This window comes from Chiloscyllium plagiosum, unplaced genomic scaffold (genome assembly GCF_037043375.1).
Source record: "Chiloscyllium plagiosum isolate Xiang-an unplaced genomic scaffold, Cpla_swu_hap1 HiC_scaffold_2, whole genome shotgun sequence".
Taxonomy (NCBI): Eukaryota; Metazoa; Chordata; class Chondrichthyes; order Orectolobiformes; family Hemiscylliidae; genus Chiloscyllium; species Chiloscyllium plagiosum.
In genome coordinates, this window is record NW_028270140.1 from 37,769,180 (window position 1) to 37,782,553 (window position 13,374).

At 39.6% G+C, this 13,374-nt stretch overlaps 1 protein-coding gene across 1 annotated transcript in view; it reads right to left on the reverse strand.

Annotated features, from left to right (window-relative positions):
• Positions 1 to 6,740: 6,740 nt before the first annotated feature.
• grin3a (glutamate receptor, ionotropic, N-methyl-D-aspartate 3A) overlaps positions 6,741 to 13,374 on the reverse strand; it is a 144,620-nt gene continuing 137,986 nt past the window's right edge. Inside the window, exons 8-9 of the mRNA XM_043715600.2 lie at positions 13,111 to 13,184; positions 6,741 to 9,875 (exon numbers count right to left, since the gene is read on the reverse strand). Coding sequence (XP_043571535.2) covers positions 9,539 to 9,875; positions 13,111 to 13,184 — 411 coding nt within the window. The 3' untranslated portion in view covers positions 6,741 to 9,538. The remainder of the gene's footprint in view (positions 9,876 to 13,110; positions 13,185 to 13,374) is intronic.

Below are 13,374 nucleotides of genomic sequence, written 5' to 3' on the forward strand. Positions count from 1 at the left end.
GTCTGGAATTCTGTTGCTAAGCCATGCTTCCATGAAAACAAGGACGCAGCAGTCTCTGAACTCATGCTGAGATGCCTGCCATAGTTGGATACAGTCCAATTTATTGTTCAGGCAGCAGATATTGGAGAGCAGAATGGACAGGAGAGCTGGCTGGCTACAGTTTGTTTTTAGCCCACTTACCGCGCTTCCGCCCCCTCGCACACCATTTTTGATGTCTCAACACCCAGCCACTGATATCAGGCAAAGCAGAGGACTGGAGGCCTATCTCTGCAGCAAGCCAAAATTGCATAACTGCTTCAACGGCTCTCCATTCAAGTTCATTTTTGGCCAATTCCTGGATGGGAGCAGTAGTTGCAGACTGCAACAGTATTTGCGAACACAGGGGTTCCTGTTCCTGTTCGCACTTTGCCTTAGAAAACTGAAATTAAATAGTCCTAGGTCGGGAGAGGCTGCTGTGAGCCGCTGTCGTGCTTCCATAGTTGCAGGAGTCCAGGTTGCAATGTGCAAGTGAAAAGGTATGCAGCTATGTTTCTTTGTTAATACAAGTACTGAGGGTCTGTGATCATTCCATCAGAGGAACAAATCTATCTCATTTTTGTATAAGCTGAACCTACATCAGTCACCTGTCCTGTTGAGAATGGCAAATTTGTATTACCAGAAACAACAATCTCACTCTCCTATCTAATATTACCCTTCCTAACTATCCAGGTTTGTGAAGTGGATGGTAAGACACTGGAATATAGAGATAAGTTTGTCTATTTAGGACAAATCCCAACAGAAAATGGTAGATGTGATACGAGGATCAGAAGAAGAATGGAGATAGCCAGAAGTAATTTTCTAGCCATGAAAGACTTGAAATATCAAGTTTGAAACCAGGGAGGATAAAGCTATAAAATGTTACATTATTTCCAATATCCTGTATGTCTCAGAAAACTGGACAATTGTGTAAAGATCTGTGAATCTAAGCTTAAAATTTCAAACAGATCATAAGACAAATGAAGAGGCAATTTGAAATTGAGAGCCACAATAGCTTCAAAAAGCAAAACCAGTGATATCTAGAAATATTGTCAGTATTTTCACTATCTGATTAGGACTGAGAAATTGGAGATCATTTCTGGATGGCAAAGTGGTGGGGAGCAGAAAGAAAAATTGCCATTGGATTGAAAATGAGTTCCAGTGGGTGGTGCAAGGCAGATAATTGTGATGTAACATGACATTAGATCTCATGCTGGAGTAAGGAAGTACAAGCAACCACTCTCCATCTCATGACTCCAACATCAGTAAGCAATGGGAGGGAATTGAATTAATGGTGAAGTCATTAAGACATATACATAATTCTGTTAGTTCAGTGAAATGGATTCAAACCCTGTGCGGCCCATTTTGCAGATAAAACAACTTCGTGACTCTCCATTTTAGATCCCATACATCTGCATACACAATGATCTTAATACTGACTATTTCCGTCGCCTGTCCTGAAAGTCTGTGCAAGGCGATGTAACAGGCAAAAATCACGACAATTACTGTTTCAAGTTCTTAGATTGTCCATTTGGGCCTGTAAACAGATGAGTGTGATCCAATTTCTAGATTGCCATATTCGATCTGGGAATCTTTCTTGCACAATGTAAAACGAAACATGATTTTGGGCTGGCATGAAACGGATGATGGCTAGGTTGCCATTAAACACTGCAAAGTTAAGAGGAGACATAAATCAGGGAAAGTGTTCAAGTAGCCAAGCTAAGTGTTTGTTTTTTAAACCATTGTATTGACTTTAGCAATCTCCCATAGGATTCTTAAAGTGAGACTTGTCTGGGTTTTGAGATTGGCACCTTTTACATTCTTGTTTGTTCACTCAAATATTGCACTGAGATAGTTACATTTAAAGCACGTTTATACTGACACTAAGGGATTGTGACACAAAACAGAACTCAGTCCTTTTCAGTCTATTCCAGTGTTCAGTGAAATCAAGGCTGATCTATGACTTTGCTCCATATGCCTGACTTTGTTCCATATCCTTAATACCTTTTGGCTAACAATCTACCAACCTCCATTGACATTAACAATTGATCTCGATCAATTGCTGTTTGCAAAGAAGGCTACTCAACTTCCATCACTTATTGTGCATAGAACTAATTCCTAATTTTACACATGAAAGGTCTGTATCTGATTTTTTTTTTTTAGATTGTACTTATTGTCCCACACTCGCCAACTGATGGCAATAGACAAGGCTGGAAAGAACTATCTGTTCATATTTTAAAACTTTGATCAATTTCACTTGTTAGTTTAACAGTCCAAAATAATATAAATGGAATGCTTCATTGTCAGGCACCTCTAACAATGCAGCACTCCTATTTATATTGTATTGTATTGAACTGTTCAACTAGAGTTAGTGCTCAAGTACCAGAGTGGGGCTTACCATGACAACTTTCTGATGCTGGGGAGAATGTCACAGCAGTTACAATTTGGACTTTGTAATTACTTTCTGAAATGCAGTTGTCTTCCTAAAATATTATAGGGTCATGGTATCATTTGAAGTATATATCACAGCTGTCATTTGGTCCATCCTGTCAGTCCTGGATCTTTGATGGAACATCTATTTAGCCCCGCATCCCAAATGTTTGCAAATAACCCTGTATGTTCCTTATCCACAATAATTCACCTCTTTCCCCTCTCTGTTCAAAGGAAAAGGCCCTAATTTTCTCAGTCTCTCCTCAATGCTGGTAACATTCTGGTAAATTGTCCCCATAAACTTTTTTTTCTAATGCCTTTAGAACTTTTCTCCGTGTGCCATCCACACTATTCCAAATGATGCATATAAGACAGTGCAGCATTGTTTTTTGCCCGTATTCTTTCTCTGGGATATGGGCATCACTGCCAAGAACAGTATTTGCTGCCGATGCTTAATTGTCCTTTTACCAAGCTGCTTGTCAGGGGATTTCAGAGGGTAGTTAAGTTGTCCAACTTCCTCACAATCTGGAGCCTGGTAAGGGTGGCAGTATTTCTTCCTGAAGGCATTGGTGAATTAGATGGGCTTTTACAACAGTGGATAGTTTTAATAATCTACACTTTTTTTGAGCTGTGCTTTCAATTCCAAATTTATTAACTGAATTCTGTTGCCAGGGTAGAATTCAAAGTCTTGTCTCCAGAGTATTTGCTTAGACCATTGAATTATTTAGCCAGAGATCTCAGCACTACGTCTCCCATATAGTACAGGAAGGTCAATCCTTTTAGATTTTGTTGTCATGTCTGTAATCAAAAGTTTTTATTATTGAAAATATTGCACTCAGACACTGGACTTTAAACCACAGGGTTATCTTATGCTCTTGCAGGTGATGAGCCAAGAAGCAGGAAGAGCATGTGGTTCAATGGGTGGGGGCAGTGCTTGAACCTACTACCTTCTTGGCCTCTGCAAGAATGAAGTCAGGTGTGGGTGAGGCCCATGGTCAACCCTCCCAACCTGCCACCAAATGAGGCCCTTGACCGCCAATTAATGACCACTTGTTGGATCTCATCACTCTTCATTATTAACCCAACAGCAGGCACTAACTCAAACCCTGTCCCCATGGCATTGAAAACCATTCAGAAAGTGGGTGGTGGTGCCTTGATTGAAAGGCACTCAGTGCCTGATTTGCAGGATCAAACATCAGAAAGGCCCATTCAGACTCCACTCTCTGGCCTTGCTGCCGACTTCACTTAATGCACCCGACTCGGTGACACCCACTCTGAAATCCCTTCTCCTCCCTTACCAAATACACTACTAACTTGGCTTAGGTCCTTCCACTATTTTGTCACTTTGGAAGTTTTCTTTTCTGTAGAAGCCACTACCTCCCCACTGGTTCTGCTGAGGTGAAGAGCAGCCAGCCTTGTTTTTTGACCAGGAGCTCTCGGTAGGTGAGACCTCTGCTCCGGAGAGTCTAGATTTCACAGTAAGGCCTGCCCGTGGCCTTGTTAATGCCTGACTGGCTGGTGGTTCGGTGGGCCTTCCGAAAAAGAGGCAATGTAGATCTCTCACAGCCTCTCCAGGTAGAAGCTAAGATGTCCAGTAATTCAACAAGATTCTATCCCATGTTTTTCAGGATTCCTGAACAGAACAACTGACTTGGGCAGAATAGGCACCACCAGAACGTCAGAAAGAACTGACGCTCAATACCTGATCAAATGACCGTTAGTGAGACAATTCATGATAGGCCAAAATATTGGCAGGGTGATAACAACATAAATCCTGTTAACACAGGACAACTGGCATTGACTGAAGCTAGTGACTAGGTCCTGTTTTGAATCAACTACATATGGTCTGTCTGATTTGGATCAAGCTTGCTTTAAAAAAATACTCCCAGTTCATAACCAGCATTGTTCTATGGATGGTACAAACAATTTGACTTAATATACACAATATTGGAAAAACTCCTCTTCATACTGTACTGACAATACATTGATAGCCATTTTTTGTGAGCATTGAGATAATCGGATATTGTTGTGATGTTGATTCAGGAATAAAACTTTTCCAGGGCATCAGGATTTACACCCCTCCTTCACTTTCAAAATATTGCTTTGGGATCTTCACTGTGCATGTGAGAGTGCAAATTTGAGCCCTTCAGGTCAAATCCAAAAAAAAAAGGTATTTCCAACAACTCTCTTGATTGTGAAATGGATTGTCATTGTAAAATTCTTGTGCTCGAACCTCTGGAATGGATCTTGAACCCAAAGCTTTCTGATTCTTCAGCAGAGGTGCCATCCAGCTATAGCTGTGTAGCCCAAAGTATATTTTTTCTCAGTGGTGGGAGATGTTGTACCTTCTGTGTTGAACTGCAGAATTAATTGATGTGCGATATGATACCCTGTGTACAACCTCTTACTAATATGTGCTACTATTCCACTGGTGTAGTGAGATCTGTCATACTTATTTGGCCCTCAGTTTTAAAAGTCATCTGAAAGAAGGCACCTCTTGTAATTGAAGTTATTGAAACTGGTCATTCATGTTAACTGGTCTACATTTTTCTTAATAAACACAACTGTTGACATTTTTAATTAACCTGATCAGAGATGTTGGGCTTGCTGATCAACGGTGTCTATTTTTCTGTTCCTTTCTCCATGCTTACACAAGATTCCCATCAATGTTAGACACCTCAACCATGTTCACAATGATAGCGAGTTTGATGTTCTCATCACTATCTGGGCAAAGACATTTTCTCTGAAATTCCTTACAGGGGTTACTTGTGACTTTATTGTATTCACAACCACCAGTTTTCGACTCACTCGACATGATGGAACATTATCATCTTTCTATACTGGCTCTGTCAACTCTTCAAACAAATTTAAAGGCCTCTATCAGATTACTTCTCAGTTGTATCTCCCAGAGAAAGGAGAGCCAATTGTTTAGTCTTTACTGGCAGCTATATCCTGAAAAAACCTTTTTGTGTACTTCGTCCAGTGCTTCTCTCATCATTCTGTTATCAAAAGCCCAGAAATGTGCACAGAATGCTGGGTATGCCCATTTGCAAATTGCTATTCTGAACCCAAAATAACAGAAGAAACTAAATGACTGTGAACTCCATCATCAGCTGTGAATAATTAATTTTCAATCTTGCGTGAGATGCTGCTGTAAACTAAACAGTCATTTAATAAGTTGGAAAATGTTAACTGTAACATCGTGCCCAGCAGACATTTGTCTAGGCATCTGAAAGCACTGTCATAAATCACTGTCACTGGGAAAAGTTGCTCACCATTTATTTTAATTTAGATTCGTAAAGCTTGTCTGCCTAATCCCACAAGGACAGATCCTGTCGCAATTTGGGTAACTGTGCTGAACACTGATGCCTTTGCTGGATTGGAATGAGAATGAGCTTGACACCCTTTCTTTTTGCTGAAATGGACAGTCGAAATTGTTTGTGAAGATTAGTGTGAAGTCTTGACATCTGTTCCACTTGACACTGAGCACTGCAGGACAAATGTTAACCTAACTCATCATTCAGTACAGGATCAGTCACCTGTTCTTCATTCTGCTTTATATTTTGGTACAAAATATTTATTACATCTACTGCCAATGTGTTATCAAAATGACATTTTAGCAAGCTATAAAAATATTTATACTTTTTAATCACATTTTATGAATTAACTACAAAGAAATATGCTGCTCGAAAATGATTCGACCCTGAGAAAGTAGGTACATTTATAGCCCACAGATACAATTTATACTGTTTGCATATCATTATAGAAAGTTGCGACTATTGAACTGAAACAGTTGCTGTGGGCAATTATGTAGCTATGTGGTTTCTTGGAGTACATTATTAAAAGAATGCATGCAGTATTCAGTTATTACTTTTTCAGTGACATTTTAATAGCCTGCTGTTAAATAGATTCAAATACCATTGCCACAGTCAATTTGAATGTTTCTGGTATATGGCCCTTAAAACTTCTTCAATATTTGCTTACCTTGGGCTACATTACTTCTTTTCTGTTGCTTTCCAGTTGAAACTTTTGCACTGTTCTAACCATTAATTACATTCGTCTCTGTGTGCTTCAAGTCACTCAGCAAAAAAAATACAGAACAATGAACCTTATCAGAAAATCAATGGAGTAAAGGTGGCTCAAGTGTTTTTCAGCAAACACTGCAGCAATCTAGTTTTATTGCTAAGCTCTTCACAGCTCCCACATCAAGCCAAAAAAAGGTTGTAATCTCCCCATCCTCTTGCCCAATCCCTCCACAATTGCTCCCCTACCCAAAAAAGGGTTGCCATGAAATCCCTTGCAATAAATATTAAATAACAATCAATATAATGTGGCCTTACAAAATGGTAGCATTATCATTTTGCAAAATGGCTAATTTCTGACCGATATTGGTGTAACACTTTGTATCTCATTACTCCCCACATCTGATACCTTCTCAAAGCTTTGTTTTTAATTATTGTTTCAAAGGTGATCACGCAGAATAAAATGTTATTAGTAATGGTACTAACATGGTCTTTTGAGTTTAGTGGCAATTTGATTTATAAGTTGCATTGAGGAAGAAACACAGTTCAGTCCAGTATTGAAAAATGTACTAATTTTCACTGACACTGCTTACTAAGGGCTGCTTTTACCGTTTTTAAGAGAAATTGTTTGTCCAGCAAGCTACAAGGGGTTGAATACAGGTGCTATGTTACAGAACAGTTTTTACCTTTGACATCAATTTGTACCGAGCAGGCCCAAGGAGGCACAGTAAGGATTAAATTTCGAGATTGCAACACACAGCCGAAAATAGAAATTTTCAGAAGGCTTTATGACAGGCAGGTCTCAACTCTGCCAGTTCCCCATCCAGGCAATGAGGCTGTAAATAAATCTCAATGAGTCTTTGCCTACATATGTGACACATTGATTGCTTAGCTTTTCAAGATCTGGTTAGTGAGATTGCTACTTCAGTGTGCACTTATACTCAGGGCTTGCTTTCACTTGAGACTGTTCAAATTCATTGGATTCAACTATCAGTTTCATAGCAGTGTTACTTTTGCATCAGAAGATTGTGGGTTCAAATCCTGTTCCAGAGATTTGAGCACTCAATTTAAGCTTGTCCTGTGCAACTTTCGGGCAACTCTGTTAGATCAGATGGTAAACCAAGGTCCTTTCTGGATTTTCTAATGAATGTATCAGAAAAGCTCACGATAATTTCAAAGAACACTAGAGCTTTTCCTCACATATGAGAAAATATTTATACTTCAATCAACTTCATTGAAAAAAGAAGAGCTGACGATTTTCTCCCAATGTGGAGGCTCATTGTGCACATGCAGGGCTCCTGTATTTCCTACCTCAAAACAATGACTGTATTGCAAAAGTACATCATTAACTGTAAAGTGCTTCAGAGCATACTGAGGACATGATAGCTATTCTGAAAGTGAGTTTTTTCTCTCTTCCAGCTACAGAAGGTAAATAAACAGAATCTTAAGCCTCTACATGATCTGGTCTGCACAACTGAACCTGCAAGTGATGAAAGCTTCAATAACTTAGCAACTATAAAATTATTTACTCAAATACAATGAGGCCCAAATCTGAAAGTATGCAAGGCCTTAAAAACATAATTTGAAACTTTATATGTTTTTAATGATTTTCAGATGCCATTTTTGGCTATGGATGATAGTTGAAAATGGAGCAAGTGTTGGACTGGTCATTGGATAGGACAATATCAAAGAAATTTAAAATTAAGACAAATGTGTAACAAGTAGCTGTTTTGCTAATACCAAATTTTACCATCACCAAAAAAAATTACACCTTTTGTGCACAATTGGTACTCTAGTACATCAAAGCTCAAAGTTAAAACTGTACAACCACTGACTGTATTAACTAGAAGTACATTATTGTCAAATCTCAAGTGCTGAAGGATACTCTATCAGTTGAAAATATACTTACAGGCATTTCTCATACTTGCCATCAATTATATGATGACAATTCTACTTCAGTAGTGGACAGAATTAACTATTTACACTGCCTAGCAAAACTCCTGGATAATACTGAAATCTTTTTACTGATAGTCAAAGGCACTGTGGGGTGAGGGATTCAGCCAAATGGGTGACACTGCCCAGGAAATCACCCTCGTGCATGTCACATCATTGCCAAGTCCCTGTGCAGTGGACCAGAAAAGAGAGCTTCTGGATGCAAAACCTCTGACAAACTGACCCACTACAGTTTGTGATTGGTTGGTTGGGAATTTGTGCAGACAACAGTGTTCATATGAAATACGATTTTACTGTCAAATCCACATACAAAAAATTTACTATGATTTAATAACTCCCAAGAGTGTCATCTCTGCATCACAATGTGACATCAAAACATTGAGAAACTAAGTGCTGGAAAATATTCATGTCCCCTTCCCCTGCTGTTGGGAGGTCTGCATGAAAAGCTACACAATAATTTACTGCGTTCACTCTTTCTAATGTGGAACATACTGTACAAAGTCTTGGGGGACTTCATTAGTCCTACTGGTGCCTCTGTAAATACATGGTATGCAGTGATCCAATGTGCAACCTCTGTTGTTTGCACTGTTGAGACTGAAGCCCTACCGTGTATGTCAACTTGCCACACATCGGGAAATTACCCATGGGATGTATAAAGTTCTATAATTATCAATTGCAGAATAGTCTTGGGCACTTCTGAGGAGTGCTGATGTGCACAGCAGCATTTCAATTAGTTTTTGGGGCAGGCCATGCCAACTGTGCAGATCACATTAACACATATATATGACAGGGAGACTCTTGATTGTCCAGTCTGCAGTAACTGTCTTTGGTATCCCTTCTGTTAACCTTGGCAAACATCACTTTTATTTCTGACGAACAGAAATATTAAATGGAAAACCAGCCTAGGATTTTGTGTCAGCAATTAGTTTCCTCTGCTTGGATAGTGTAGTAAGTGTTTTTTGTTTGTTTTGGAGTTTGGGGGGTGGTGAGGGGTGCAGACTGGGACAGTTGGCTTTATATTTTGTTTCCTTTTTAAGGCCCAAGACAGAGTTTTCAAAACTCGAAGCGCTCGAGGGCACAACAAATAATTTTGAGTCATTTTTCAGCCAGCTTGAGTTCTAAGATTCTGGATTCCTGACTGTTCTTTGATACTCTTCCAGTTCATTTTTCCTGTTCATTGCTTTCTGCAGTTCCTGTTTGATGAGCTGAATCTGTTTCTCCAGTTCTGTTAGTTCATGAATGACTGAATGCCTGGCTTTCAAAAGTGGTTCAGGTTTGCCGTTGGAATTAACGGTAAGAGGGAGCTCTTTCACTACTGGGGGTAGGTCCTCAACTTGGCAAGGTTTCAAATTAACTTCAGGCTGTTGAATATCTTTGAAGATGCATTTCCGCCTGTTCCAATGTGCATGACTGGCTGTATTCCACACCATTTGCTGGTTATTTTCAACATTGCACCTGAAAATGAAATGCATATTTTAAATCAGACCTGAACTGAGGAAGGCATCTGTGCAAGAAACGTAGTGTTTATTATAATAGTGCTGTATACAACTGGAATGATACATAGATGTCATCAGTCTCTACAATCCTTCACAAAGCATACAGCCCTCAGAATTCTGCGTGCCTCTGATTTTTGGCCTTTTGTGTGTTTCTGCTCTCTCTTTTTCTGTTGCTGTGGCTGTTTCAGTTGTCTAGGCCCTACGCCCTGGAATTGCTTGCTTAAAATTCTCCACCTGTCTTTCCTCTCAAAAACCTATTTCAGTTTCCATCTGTCCTGGTAGCTCCTCTCATGGCTCACTGTAAAATTTTGTCTATTAGCAATATTCCTGGGACATCTTACTACACTACATGCAGGGTATACTTGAGTTCTTTAGCAAAGTCAAAGACAAAGAGAAAACAATGTAGCCAGATGAGCAAGTTTTTTCAGCTGAGTAGCATTAGAATAGCCTGATTTTGTTTTTATCTATTTCAATATCATCAGAAAATGACTTGACTTGAAGAAGTGGCTTCTCTTCCTGCTCCTGGAGTGTTCTCCTGTCTCTCTGTTGCTCCTACAATTCTATCCTTGGCTCTTTCTACTTTTAATCATGCTGTCCCTTGGTAACATGTTAGTTTGGCTGATGATGCCTAGCTCCAGCTCATCATCACCAACCTTGATTTCTCCACTTCTAAACTTCCAGACTGCTTACAGAATTCCTCGTGTGGAATAAGGCCATTCAGCCCATTGAGTCCACATTGACCCTCTGAAGAGCATCCCTCACACATCTATTCCTTCTCCCTATCTCTGTAACCCTGCATTCCCCATAGCGACTCCACCTAACCAGTGCATCTTTGGACTGTAGGAAGAAATCCACGCAGACACTTGGTGAATGTGCAAATGCCACACAGACCCGAGGTGGGAATTGAACACAGGTCCCTGATGCTGTGAGGCAGTAGAGCTAAGCACTGAGCTACCTACCGTGCTGCCCCAACATTCAGTACTGGATGAGCAGAAACTGACTTCAATGAGATATTAGGAAGATTAAAGTCACTGCATGAAACTCTGTTCTTCAGCTTCTAGTAACAAATCCCCATCCGCTATTCCACAACCTCCCTCTTGCTTCCTGGCAATAGTCTGAAACTAAAACAGACTTTTGTTTTGTTTGTAAAACCTTGGTGTGATTTTTGACCTGAGCATGAGCTACCAACATACATACTTCAGCCAACACAAAAAGATCGCTCTTTTCTCCCTGCAAAACATTGCCCCTGCCTCAGCTCAGCTGCTCCTGAAACCACCATCCATGTGTTGCGAGCTCCAGAGTTAACTATTTCAATGTTCACTTGGCTCTTCCTCTGTATTCTACCCTATGCAAACTTGAGAATATCCAAAGGTCTGCTGCTCGTGTCCCAGTTCTATTTGCCCATCAGCACCTATGCTCACTGATCTGAATTGGCTTCTAGTTGAGTTTCCTGACTTATATTTTTAAAAATTCATCTTTGTTTTCATTTCTCTTTGTGGCATTACCCTTCATGACCTCTATGATCTCCTGCAACCAAACAACCCCTTGAAGTAGCTGCAATTCTCCTTGTTTTGGCCCTTTGATCATTCCCATTCTTGTTGAAAGAAAAATGGCCATGCCTTCAGTTGTCGAAGTCCTAAGCTCTGGAATTCACTCCCTGATTCTTTCTGCTTCTCCAAAACCCCTTTTAAGAAGCTTATTAAAAACCCACCTCTGATCAACTTCTGGTTACCTGACATATTTTCTCCTGGAACTCTGAGAATATTTTGCTTTATAATATCTGTGCTGTACCAATACAAGTTGGTGATACTGCTATTGTCAACTGACACATCGGAGCCAGTGTTTGTCTATGATATGTGTAAGACTCCTTTTAATAAGGCAGTGACAACATTTTTTCAGTAAAATACTTCAATTGTCATCTGAGAAGATCACTTGTTAGAATGTTACTCTGACATCAAAGGACGCAGTTTTAAAAATGACATATGTCTGAAGAAATTGAACTAGTGGCTTTCTGAAAGCATGGAGAAAGGTGGAAATTGAAGTGGCACTGTAAAATTACTAGTTGTGACAAATTGTTCAAGTGACGTTAATTCTGTCCTCTATTTTAGAACAGTTCATTGCACAAATATGTTCATTACCAACAACAATAGTGCAACTCAAATCTCCTTGAGAATCAGACACGTTTCAACAAATGATGGATAGCCCTACAATCAGACGGGCATTAAAAATAGCACAATCTTAGTCATTGGTTTCTTCTACTTGGTAAATACAAAGTACAGAGCATTCTGGTAAATTGGTGTTTTCTTACCAGCAGGACTGCGTTGACATGATTTGTGCCATTAGGGGAACACCTTAATCATTTTAAAATTCATTTAGTTCACCTCAGCTACTTCATACTTTCCATATATATTAAGAAAACAACTTGATTTACAAGTACACCTTGAACATAAAACAATTCAAGATTTTTCATAATAGTAGTCAGAAAAATGGGCACTGAGTCTTAGGAGGAGTGATCAAAACCTTGGTTACAGAGCTAGCTTTTTAAGAGGAGCTTAACAGAAGAGAGAGAAGTGAAGATGATTTCAGGGAAAGAATTCCAGAGCCTGACACAAATCATGGCTCCCAATAAAGAAGCAAAATATGGAGTTCCTTAAGAAGTCAAAGCCTGAGGAACAGAGCTGTATGGAGAAACTGGAGGTGGGATGCTGACTTCTTCACGAGTGGGGTTTCTTTTGGAGAAGGAAGCAAACAGCTGCGGTTTTAAAGGGAAGTGAATTGTAATTGAGGCGTAATAATGACCACATAGGGAATCTGGGAGCTTAGTTAAGAACCAGATCCAAACAGCAAGTTCTGGGCATTATGGATGTGATGAACTTGAGCAAGCGTAAGAAAAGGTGGGAGAGATGATCGTGAAGCAAAAGTACTGAGGTGGTCACTATTGCGACAGTTATGAATAAACTGGAAAATAAGTTTCTGCAAATATGATTCTATAAAACAAATGTGGTAAAAATGATTTTAATGTATAAGCTCTTGGAATGGGAGCTTCAACCTTTTACAAGCAGAGAGCTGGAAATGACCAACTCACTGCATACACCTTTCCACTTAAGAAAGGGACCGCTGCTTAAATCACAAATCGCATGTTTGAAAAACAGTACAAATTATTGGACGCCATTTATATAATTAAGCTGTCTTACCTCTTTTGCAGTCTGTTTAGTTTCTGCTGAAATTGTTCATCATTGAAGGATGTATTTAAAGCCCTATGAAATCGCTGAAAAAGACAAATAGATTATTATTGTGGGTGCAATCTTGTTTTTACTCCTTCATGAAATATGGGAATCAGATATTTATTGCCCATCCTTGATTGCCCTTGAAGGAGGCGGTGAGCTCCTGCCTTAAACTGCTGTGTTGTGCTGTTAGGGAGGGAGTTCCAGGATTTAGCCCCCATGTCAGTTAAAGAA